The 12,140-nt window shown below is 41.1% G+C and overlaps 1 protein-coding gene across 1 annotated transcript in view; it reads left to right on the forward strand.

The window, feature by feature from the left end:
- Positions 1–1,152: 1,152 nt before the first annotated feature.
- gfra1a (gdnf family receptor alpha 1a) overlaps positions 1,153–12,140 on the forward strand; it is a gene marked incomplete at its 3' end in the record, with an annotated part of 32,096 nt that continues 21,108 nt past the window's right edge. The window contains exons 1-3 of the mRNA XM_034135890.1: positions 1,153–1,539; positions 4,296–4,595; positions 7,328–7,408. Coding sequence (XP_033991781.1) covers positions 1,485–1,539; positions 4,296–4,595; positions 7,328–7,408 — 436 coding nt within the window. The remainder of the gene's footprint in view (positions 1,540–4,295; positions 4,596–7,327; positions 7,409–12,140) is intronic.

The following is a 12,140-nucleotide window of genomic DNA, read 5'->3' on the forward strand; positions in this document are numbered from 1 at the left end:
ATCATGCATGTTTGTCAAATCTCCAGCCATTTGACAGAGCATTGATCAAACAGAGGCGTCTAGATAAGATGCACATATTTCTTTATGATCCCAACAGGAGATATTGAGTGTTAAAAAGAAGCATGCATGGTTTTTAAATGAAACCTTTACTCTTAAACCACCAACAGATGGCGACAGAGGCCATGTCAAGCTTCCTCTGTGTGACTGAACAGGTTTCCCCAAGTATCAAATAGATATTTTGTAGAGGCAATGTAGTATACTAAATCCTCTGAATTGCATGAACACCCTAACAGCCTTCTTTCGTTGCAGGTGGCAGCTGACATTGCACAACACTTTTTGTCATGTTGCAAATGGGATTAACACAACGGCAAACTGGGAGGAGCCACACATGTTTGAAATATCATGAGTAAGGTATATGCACAGACATATGTTCATTCATGTTGTCACCCACCCTTCAAAATGGGATTTAGATTCAACAAATTGCCATACAATCTCCACATGTTGCTTTTTTTTCTTCATAAAATGCTCTTTGCCCTCTCCCTGTCAGCAATGTACATCCAGCCCACACGCATCGATAGTTTATAGTGCTGGTTTCATTTCATAACTGCAACCACATGCCCTTTGTGGTCCGTGTGCACTGTACTGGACTGGAACCGTGGCTATTTTTCGGAGAGCAGTGGATTAAAAATAAACACCAAACAAATAATATAACCCCAAATAAATTAGTGTTAAGAGTATAAAAAAAACATCCATGTGCTGCTGGGAACCCATGGGACTTCAGTCTCTGCTCCTCATTAGAAGGCTAATTATTTTATATTTTGTGCTGCCGTGGTGATATTGCCATAATAAGGAAGGCATAGCTCAGAATAAGAAACAGGGTTATTGCCAAGTACACATACGAGGAATTTGCCTTGGTGTATTTGGTTCGTACAAAAACACAAATTGTAAGAAAAGGACGATACAAATAAAACAACGATATAACCAACTATTTAAAGAAAACTTGAATACCATTAAGTCTATGTGAGTGTATTAATCTGTGCTGTAGTATGAGGGGAAGCTGGCTGTCCTCGTGCTGAGTGCGCAGACAGCGGTGGATCCAGTTTGCTGCGCGCACTCAGACGCACGGACTCATCCCGCTTGCAGGACTTGGAGGAGGACTCTTGTTCCCGTTCTGCTTTCACCGAGCTCTGATCCCGGGTCTTTGTCTCCCGGCGGCGAGAAGACCACCCGCACGGGAGCAAAAGAGAGTAATTTACACTTTCTGCGTTTTGTATTGACTGAGAAACTGAGAATCGGGACTGGACACTTGTTCTTTTTTGAGGGGATTGTATTTCTCGCATCTGTTCTTGGAGCGCACACTGCTATAGGCTACGTCTTTTTTCTCTCCAATGGATTGTAATACACTGGAAGTACCCTGGGAATTAAAGTACTGTTAAGTCGCTTTTTGATCGCCAATTTTGTTCCAATAAGGATTTGAGTTTCACATGGAGAGGAAGACGATGATCCTCCCAGTGCTGTGCGTCCTTCTGCCTCTTTTGGGTAAGTTTCACTGGCTTTTTTATTACACCCAACAGCTGTCCGTTTGATACTAATTCATCTCATTAGTGTGCAGTGGCTCTATTAATAACGGGGGAGCCTGGCAGTGAGCGCGTGGAGGCTAATGTAGTCCAAAGTGCTCCAAAAACAAATCCGGATCTGTCGTCAAAACAATAATGATGTGTAATCACTCAAATGCACGTCTCATCTGTAACTGGAGGATCGAAAGTTGTATGAAACTGCGTTGATCTCCTCAAATGTGAAACTAATATGTTTGTTGTGACCTACAGCAATTGTCATGCCAATATATTCAAAGGCTTTATTCTCATATGAACAGTAAATGGCAATGGAAATCTTAAATCCAGGCTCTTCCAACAAAGCAATATACGACATAAAAAAAAGAAACTGGCTTCAAGGCAGCCTATAAACCTTGTAAATGTACTACTGTGAACTAATTAGCAACCAACCAAAAGAGGCATGTTTGATTTAGACTTGTATTATTATTATTAGGCTAATTATTATCATTACAATAAATGCCTCCTCTGTTCTGGAGAACCTGCGTGCCAAGAAAATGCACTACACTGAAAAAACTGAAACGTTGATTTTAATTAAATGTATTATGTCAACACATTTCACACAACTGTATTAAGTCAGTGGAAAGCAATAATATTAAGTAGTCCAAATAAAAACACATTAGGTTCAACTTAATATTATTGCTTTCAACTAACCTTATACACTGTACTGTGAACTAATTAACATGCAGACTTATTTGTATTTGATCAATCACTACAATAAATGCCTCCTCTGTCTCCAGATGTGTTGTGTTTCGCGGAGGAGAGCCTGCATGCGTAGACAATGTACACTGAAACAACTGTATTAAATGTATTATGTCAACACATTTCACATAACTGCATCAAGTAAGTTGAAAGCAATACTATAAAGTAGTCAAAATAAAAACATATTAGGTTCAACATATTTTTGCTTTCAACTAACCCTAATACAGTTATGTAAAATGTGTTGACATAATACCTTTTAATTAAAGTAATGATTTCAGTTTTTCCAGTGTACAGTAAACTAATTAGTCAAAGTCAAAAGTCAAAGTCAATCTTTCAGTTTGTGTGTACAGACAGAGAGATCGAAATACCGTTTCCAACAATCCTGAATATAAAAACAAATATATATAAAAATATGTATACCTATATACAGAATCAACAGACACATTTATACATATGTATACATTAAAGGTCACCTATTATGCAAAATCCACTTCTTCATGTCTCTTCTACATGAACATGTGTCCCCTCTTCTTCATGTCTCTTCTACATGAACATGTGTCCCCTCTTCTTCATGTCTCTTCTACATCAACATGTGTCCCCTCTTCTTCATGTCTCTTCTACATCAACATGTGTCCCCTCTTCTTCATGTCTCTTCTACATGAACATGTGTCCCCTCTTCTTCATGTCTCTTCTACATCAACATGTGTCCCCTCTTCTTCATGTCTCTTCTACATGAACATGTGTCCCCTCTTCTTCATGTCTCTTCTACATCAACATGTGTCCCCTCTTCTTCATGTCTCTTCTACATCAACATGTGTCCCCTCTTCTTCATGTCTCTTCTACATCAACATGTGTCCCCTCTGTGGAAAGAGACTCTGAAAGTTTCAGGAACAAAGATTCTCTCTCTTTTTGTCCTGATCCATTTCTATAAAAACCTGTCTGAAAAATGAGCTGATCAGATTTTGGCCACTTTATGATGTCATAACTATTTGTTGGCTTGTGCAACCATTAGCCAATCACCAACCAAGGTAACCCCCCCCCCCCCCCTTATCACCTGAATCTCCTCCTATACCTCATTCACACCAACGCAACTCCGGTTCAAGCTCCGTGCTAGAGCTTTTCAGGTTCAGAACCGGTTCTTCGGTTTAGCTCCGGCTCTTTTCACACCGCCCAGAGTCCGACTGGTGCTGCGTCATTGCGTCATCGTTTGCGTCATGACGTAACCGTTTGTGTGCCTGCTTCATAAAGCCAAACCACGCGGAAACCCCTCACAGCTCACCCCGACAACAACAACAATGGCCGATTGTGTTGAAGCGCTACTCGTTTTGGTTTTGCTCTGTCGAAACAAAATGGAAGACCAGTAGGTAGCTGGTCTCTTCAGTGGACCACTGCTGCTTGTTAAGTTTCTCCATCGTTGTGTACAAACTGGATAAAACGCGGGCTTTTTGTTATTGTTCAGGAGTTGATCCCGGCCCTGCCCCTGCCCCCGCCTCGACGTAAGCGTGACGTATGCGGTGCTTTTGCTCTAGCTGGACAATTTTTTGGTGCTTGAAACGAACCGGATTCCGGAGCTAAGAGGCGGCGCCGCTGCGGTGTGAAGAGGAAAAAACTGTACTTTTCAAGCTCCAGCTCCGAACCGGCCCTGAAACACCGTTGGTGTGAATGAGGCACTAGAGCACCATTGAGTTATTTGTAACCAAATATCTCTCAGAGGGGCGTGGGGAGGGGCTCCTTATTTTCATCTAAAGCTACAGACAGAGAATCAGCACTTTGGAAACAGGGCTGAAACAGAGGGGATTATGGGTAATGCTGCAATGATCTGTTTGGTGTTTCAGCCAATCAGAGACAGGCTCTGTATATATCTGAGACCTGTGATATATTGATGAAAAACAGTATAATAGGGGACCTTTAAGACATAAATAAAAGCACAATTATAAGTTTTATTTGACCAATCCTTACACTGAATGCCTCCTCTGTCTCCAGATGTGTGGTGTTTGGCGGAGGAGAGCCTGCGGTCCGGCCGGCTGGACTGTGTGCGGGCCAGCGAGCACTGCCTGAAGGAGCAGGTGTGCAGCACCAAGTACCGGACCATGAGGCAGTGCGTGGCCGGAGGAAAGGAGAGTAACTTCAGCATGGTGGCCGGCCTGGAGGCCAAGGACGAGTGCCGGAGCGCCATGGACGCCATCAAACAGAGCCCTCTGTACCACTGCCGCTGTAAACGGGGCATGAAGAAGGAGAAGAACTGCCTGCGCATTTACTGGGGGATCTATCAGACATTACAAGGTGAGTTTACTGGTTTCAGGGAAAGTTTTTACTGTCAAAAACACTCCTAGACCCGATATTTTGATAAGATTCAAAGGGTTTGTTGTCACATGGACACAGCTATAAGTGTATGGTGTATATCAGACATTAGAAGGTATGTTTCATGGGAACCTTTTACTGTCATAAACACTCCAAAGAACCAAGATGTTGATACGATTCAAAGGGTTTGTTGTCCTATGCATAGAAGGTATAAGTGCATGGATCTATCAGACATTACAAGGTCTGTTTTCAGGGACGTTTTTACTGTCATAAACACTCCAAAGAACCAAGATGTTGATAAGATTCAAAGGGTTTGTTGTCCTATGGGCACAGCTATAAGTGTATGGTGTATATCAGACATTAGAAGGTATGTTTTCAGGGAACCTTTTACTGTCATAAACACTCCAAAGAACCAAGATGTTGATACGATTCAAAGGGTTTGTTGTCCTATGCATAGAAGGTATAAGTGCATGGATTTATCAGACATTTTTACCGACAAAAACACTCCAACGATCAGAGATTTAGATCAGATTCAAAGGGTTTGTTGTCACATGGGCACAGCTATAAGTGCATGGATCTCTCAGACATCACAAGGTGTGTTTACTGCTTTCAGGGAACTTATCCGTCAACAACGTTTTTACTGTCAAAAGATCCGAGATGTTGATTAAATTCAAAGATTCAAAGGCTTTATTGTCATATGCACAGTAGCAGTAGTTTTGGCAATGAACATCTGAAGTCCCAAGCTCCTCCAACAATGCAATTGAACAATAAGAACAATACAAATAGCACAAGAAGAAACAGAGTAGACGAGATTATGTTGATTTATCCTGATCAGAGTCTAAGCTTTATATACCTGCTTTCTCCAATGCACAAAGTCCCTCATGTGTCTGTGTTCAGCCACATTTAGAGAACACCCTGCAGCTACAGTTAATGTAAAAAGGACATTCCCTATAGGTTTTCTAATGTGCTCTGTAAAGGGGTTGAGAGGATTAGTGGCCCCCTCCCCTCGCAGCATCATGACCCTCCCTATACCTCAGAAAACACAAAAGAAAAGTAGCACACAGCTATTTATCCGTCCAATGCAATCACGGACAGACACTCAGTGAAATTTGTACGGAAGAGGATTAGGGCCACATGTGAATTTTTTTTGAGATGTGATAGAAAAGTGACATTTCTTTTTTTCTGAGATTAAAGTCAAGATTTCAGAATTTTGAGAAAAAGTCAGAATAAAAAAATGACGTAATTGTGGAAAAAAAGTCAGAATTTTGTAACAAAAAAAGGGAGAATTCTGAAAACAAATGAGGATTAGTTTCCCTAGCTCCTCCCCCCTGTAGTATGGACTTGGCCCCCTCCCCTCGCAGCTTCATGACCCTCCCTATACCCCAGAAAACACACAAAAAAAGTAGCACACAGCTCTTTATCCGTATATCAGTCCAATGCAATCATGCACAGACACTCAAAAGAGAAATGTGGCCCCCCTTACTGCCAGTAGGAGAAAAGTCAGAAAATATATGGTAGCGGATTAGTGCTACATTTTAATTCTTTTTTGAGATCTGATTGGAACGGTTTTTTTCTGAGATTGAAGTCAAGATTTCAGAATTTTGAGAAAAAATCAGAATAAAAAAATACAGAAATTTGAAAAAAATACAGAAATTTGAAAAACACAGATTTTTAAAAAAAAGTCAGAATTGTGTAGAATAAAAAAAGGGAGAATTCTGAAAACAAATGAGGATTAGTTTCCCTAGCTCCTCCCCCCTGTAGTATGGACTTGGCCCCCTCCCCTCGCAGTATCATGACCCTCCCTATACCCCAGAAAACACACAAACAAAGTAGCACACAGCTCTTTATCCGTATATCAGTCCAATGCAATCATGCACAGACACTCAAAAGAGAAATGTGGCCCCCCTTCCAGCCAGGGTCCTGCAGAGATGAGACACTTTTTGACCTCCTAAATCACTGTCCTTGGAGCTAATGGAGCGCGAAGCCCCTCAGCGCTGGCAGTGCCATCTTTAAGTGTTGATCATAGCAGGGGGGGGGGCTTTTAGTGCCTAAACTGCATCCAGACCCATGACTCCACTTCCAGTTGCGCAACACAGCTGACCAACCTGCCTAATCAGGCGTGGTGCTGTGTGCCAGCGTGGATATCGACTGACCCAAATAACCCTGTCACATGCAGGCCAGTGTGGGGGGGGGGCAATGGTAAACAAAAAGGGGAGAGGGCTCCAAATACAAACATATCTCCAATATATCCAATCCAATCCAACTTTACTTATATAGCACATTTAAAAACAACAGAGTCGACCAAAGTGTTGTACATCAATCATTATATAAAAAAAGCAGCATAAATACATTTAGAAAAACCGATAAGACAAAAATAAACTAATGTAAAAGCATCCATCTATCTATCTATCTATCTATCTATCTATTTACCTATCTATCTATCTATCTATCTATCTATCTATCTATCTATCTATCTATCTATTTACCTATCTATCTATCTATCTATCTATCTATCTATCTATCTATCTATCTATCTATCTATCTATCTATCTATCTATCTATCTATCTATCTTGATTCAATTCAAATATCTATCTCTCTCTACCTACCTACCTACCTACCTACCTACCTACCTACCTACCTACCTACCTACCTACCTACCTACCTACCTACCTACCTACCTACCTACCTAAACATCTCCCTCTCTTCCCCACAGGTAATGACTTCTTGGAGGATTCTCCGTATGAACCCGTGAACAGTCGTCTATCTGACATCTTCCGCCTGGCTCCCATCATAGGTAAGAAGGAAACATGTATTTCCCGAGGAGCTTTTCTCTCCAAGCTTTTGTGTGTTTTATTTGTTTCACAGTTGAGATTTGCTTAAGCTCCAAGCTGTGCATGTTCTCAGCGAAGGTTATCTGTGTGTCAGTATCCTCCCTCTTCCTCTCCGCTATATGTCTTTTTCTCACCGTTTGTTCTCGCATGCTTTCTAGAAGTGACCTTGCACAGGGAGATATAGTTCTGAGTCTCATGGAGAAGTGGATAAAAGCTTCACTGCTATTGTTTCTGCTGTGTTTGTTCTGTGTGGAGAAGCTTCCTCTCGTGGCAGTTTGAATCCACTTGTTGAAAAGAGCGAGTAACGTGGGAGAGCATTCTTTGTGTCTGTGTGTGTGAGAAATGCTGTGGACGGCCTCTAGATGGCGATGTTATTCCCTTCTTCACAGTTGCTCAGGTACGCTGTTGTAGTGGGTATTTGAGAGGCTGATCTAGGAACAATCATGCACACAGTTTGTCATTATCACACCGTGCTGTGTCCAATCAAAACAGACACCTTCTACCTACACATATTCACAGAACAAGGTGGATAACGTTTTGTTAGAGGGGAGCCTTTTTCTGTCTATTTTCTCTGTCATGTTTTCACCTCACAATAGCCTGATTTGCCCTAATTCAATAGTTCTCTATGGTAGCGTGAAATCATGTGGGAGGTGTGAGACAGATGAACAAATCGTGGCCTCACGACCAAATTGCTTCGAAAAGGAACACAGGTTTGAGAAGACGGGTTGTTTTGTAAACCCTATTCACTTTCAAAAGAGAAACTGCTCCATAATGCACTTTATATTTCATCTCTGGCTCTTAGTGTGCCGTCAGTGCTGAAGCATCATGGTTCACATCACAGCAGGTGACATCCATCAAGCTGTAGAAAGTGGGAACAGACAGATTTATGATGTTGTTCATATAGTGATGTCTCCTCTTTATGTTGAATGATAGCTTTGCAGATATGTCTCTTTGTCAGAGATCAGAGATCAGACTCCATATCGGCCTGAGTCTCTCATTAAAGGGCAGCTACTGGAGAGTAGGGTTACAATTATTTCTGTTTACATTTTCTATTGCATGATTCATAATTTAGCAGAGAAAATATAACACACACACAATTGCCCAGAGCCCAAAGTTCAGTCTAACGGTTAAAAAAACAAGTTAATTAACGATGTTATGAAATCATCACATTTGAGAATATGGTACTGGCAAACTTTGGCAATTTTACTTTCTACATGTCTTGTTGTTTTGTTTTCTATCATCTCTAGTGCCTCGGTGTCCTTCCAAATGTTTTTGCCTTTTGAAATAAAGAAATACACGTGAGCTTTCATCAGAAGCTTTTGAGACGAGTGGGTTCCTTCTCGGGTTGTTTTGATTTGAGAGATTGCTACAGGCTGGAGAGGTACAAGTATTCAGCACAGACACAAAGAACAGTAGGAGAAAAGTCCAAATATACGGGAGACGATAAGGGCCACATGTGAATTATTTTTTGAGATCTGAGGAAAGAAAAGGGAGATTTTTTTGTTTTGTATTGAGATGAAAGTCAGAACTTCTGAAAAAAGTCAGAACTTCTGAAAAAAAAGTCAGATTTTTGTCAAAAATCAGAATTTAAAATAATCAGAATTTTGAAAAATAAATCTGAATTTTTTTAATTGAAATCAGAATTATTGAAACAAATCTGGAAAATAAATTCAACATTGTGAAATATTTTGTTCTTGATTGTGGCCCTGATCCTCAGCTTATGTCACAATAACTATTTTCTTCATCATGAGGAGGAAGGTCTTGACCTTTCGGCTATAAACCAATGGACTTATCTTCAAACTGTTTCAATGCTGATTCAAATACCTGTCGATTGAAACCTTTGTATACCTATCTCTTTTTTAGATAAGCCTGGTTCTGTCATTGAGTTCAGTTATGAGGAGTGTTTCTGTCTCTATAGTATCCCTAAATGTGTATGAGTGGTGAAGGAATGTTGCTGTGAGACAGTGATGAACATTTAAAACAAAGCAGAAAGGGAAACGGAGAAAGAACAGAGTTATCATTAGAGAAGGACTGTCGAGCAGAAGTCTAACGGGGTGAGGGTTAATGAGTGAGTCCCAGGGTAAAAGTAAGACACAGAGACAGAAAGCACGAGATCACTCTGCCTCCTCTGCTCTTTGTGAGGAAATTAAAGGGCAAGGTGACAGCAGAGGGATCGAGGCGAACATGATTAGATCCCAGAGCTGGTTTGTGATCGCTGCAGCGCTGTATGTGTCAGATCTGTACTCAGTTGAGCAGAGACCAAGACATGTACACAACAGAAAAAAGCCCCATAGTTTGAAAGGGGAGTGATATGAAAAGTGCTCTGTGGGAATTCTTGTTTTTACATGCAGTGTTGGAGATACAGTATATAAGAGTTGATGGTTTTTCTTATTTTCTTTCAATTGGATGTACTTTTGGATATCTCATATCACCCCACCCGTACAATCCAAAATAACCATGTTTCTGCTCTTGTACATCTGAATTTCATGCTGAAAGACAACATATTATTGATAAATCATTATTAATACGTTCATTTGCTGATACGGCCTGTGCCCAAACCCCTTATATCTGGACTCTCTCTGTCTCATGTGAGTCTCAGAGAGGCATTATGACTCAGTGATCCCCGGCTATAGGAACAATAGGCAGCCGCGATCATCCTTTAATTCCATAATCGACCCTATGTCTCTGACCGCACTCACTAATCCTTACTGACACCCATACATACAGCCACACACACACACACACACACACACACACACACACACACACACACACACACACACACACACACACACACACACACACACACACACACACACACACACACACACACACACACACACACACTCGCTGTGTAGCCTGAACACCTGTTACCCTTGAAATGGCCATAGGCGTCAGTCTGATTTCATTAGAGAGACATGTAGGGTGGCCACACGGTACACTATCTATCTATCTATCTATCTATCTATCTATCTATCTATCTATCTATCTATCTATCTATCTATCTATCTATCGCGAATACAATCTTGAAAATCACTACTTTAGATACAAAGGGCCATTTAATTGGACAAGGAATACAGTTGATTGAGATAATAAACCCAACAGTTCGAGCACTTCTCACATTACATTGGTATTTTTTAATTATTCCATCTTATCCTCTTTCCATCGGTCAAAGTGAATCCCTGGAAGTTGCCATTTAAAAAGGGATCTGAAAGCTTAAGATGATGTTTATTTCTTTTGAAAAACACAATCTAATGAAGTCCCAAGGAAGACCACCGAACGGAAAAGCATATTTTCATAGTGGCCAAATGGTGGTACTACAACTTATGTTTCTGTCTGTGAGGTCATTGAGCCCCAAAATACATTTTCCCATTGATTTACAGTGGGAACAAGACGTCTGTAAGTCAGCAGATATTTGGGGTTTAAAGCTCCCATGTCATGCTTTTCCGGTTATTACCCGTCCCCTTGTGTGTTATGAAGGTTTTTATGCATGTAAACGGTGTGCAGAGTCAAAACCCTCAAAGTACACCCTGTAGCGAGTAAAACTCTAACACAGAAAATACCTCCCCAAAACGCCTCGTTGGAGATACGTCACTGCCCATTTGAGTCTTCCATTTAGTTCCGGGTACCGCCTGATGTCATGCGGTACCCGGAACGAAATGGACCAATCCCGAAGAGCTATGGCCACACCAGCAGCGGCGTGTTCCTCCTCCAGAGGTTCGAAGAACCGGCATTTCACAGACGAAAGCTTCCAAAACATTGCCCAGTTTGAGGCCGGATATGCACAGCTTGTTTGGACCGTTTGGAGCAGGGGAAGATCTGGGTATACAACCTGTAAGTTTGCATTGTTATTTGTGTATTTATCAAACAAGACTGTTTAAATGTGTAAACTGTGTTGGACTGCTAAGCCATTGACACAGTGCTAACTGTGCTAACTAAGTTGCTAGAGTTTCCATATATCAACTCTAATATCAGCAGATGGCCTTGCATACATGTATCTCATAGCAGGAGAATGTCTGCATTCACACACAAAATACCTATTGACAGTATACTGCGGGTGATTTGCCGGTCAGTCGCGAAACGTAATTACATTATAGCTGGCGTAGCGATCTAACACACGGAGCTTGAGCTAGTTTTGGTCAGAAAAACATTTTTGTGATGCTACGTTGCTAGCGTTTAAATATATCAACTACAATGTCAGCAGATGGCCTTACATGTTTGTCATGGCAGGAGAATGTCTGCAGTCACACACGGAATACTCATACAGTATACTCCGGTTTACCGTACATTGTGACCGTACATATACTGCATGTAGCTAACGAGGCTAGCTGTATGCTAGCGCAAAACAATGTATTCATGCAAGTTACATTGTATGGTAGCAGAATACCCGTATACGATTGCAATTATAAACACGTTATTGCTAGCCTAATATGAACCACTAGCTTTTGTTCATAGTAGTTTTATTACACTGCATTATAGTTGCCTTTCCTCCAAGCTAACGTTCATATCGTGTTAGCTACCAAGGTAAACAAAGCTAGGTTAGCATATTAGCAGGCAAGCTGTTCATTACACAACTACTACTAACGAATCTAAAACAACTAAGTTTCTCTAATATTTTGTGATTTGCATTTGATTTCGTCCAGCCAGATCCTGGCGGACAATCCATGACGGGGAAGGGATTCTACTACTACTGAG

Source organism: Trematomus bernacchii, unplaced genomic scaffold (assembly GCF_902827165.1).
Source record: "Trematomus bernacchii unplaced genomic scaffold, fTreBer1.1, whole genome shotgun sequence".
In the NCBI taxonomy this organism is placed as follows: Eukaryota; Metazoa; Chordata; class Actinopteri; order Perciformes; family Nototheniidae; genus Trematomus; species Trematomus bernacchii.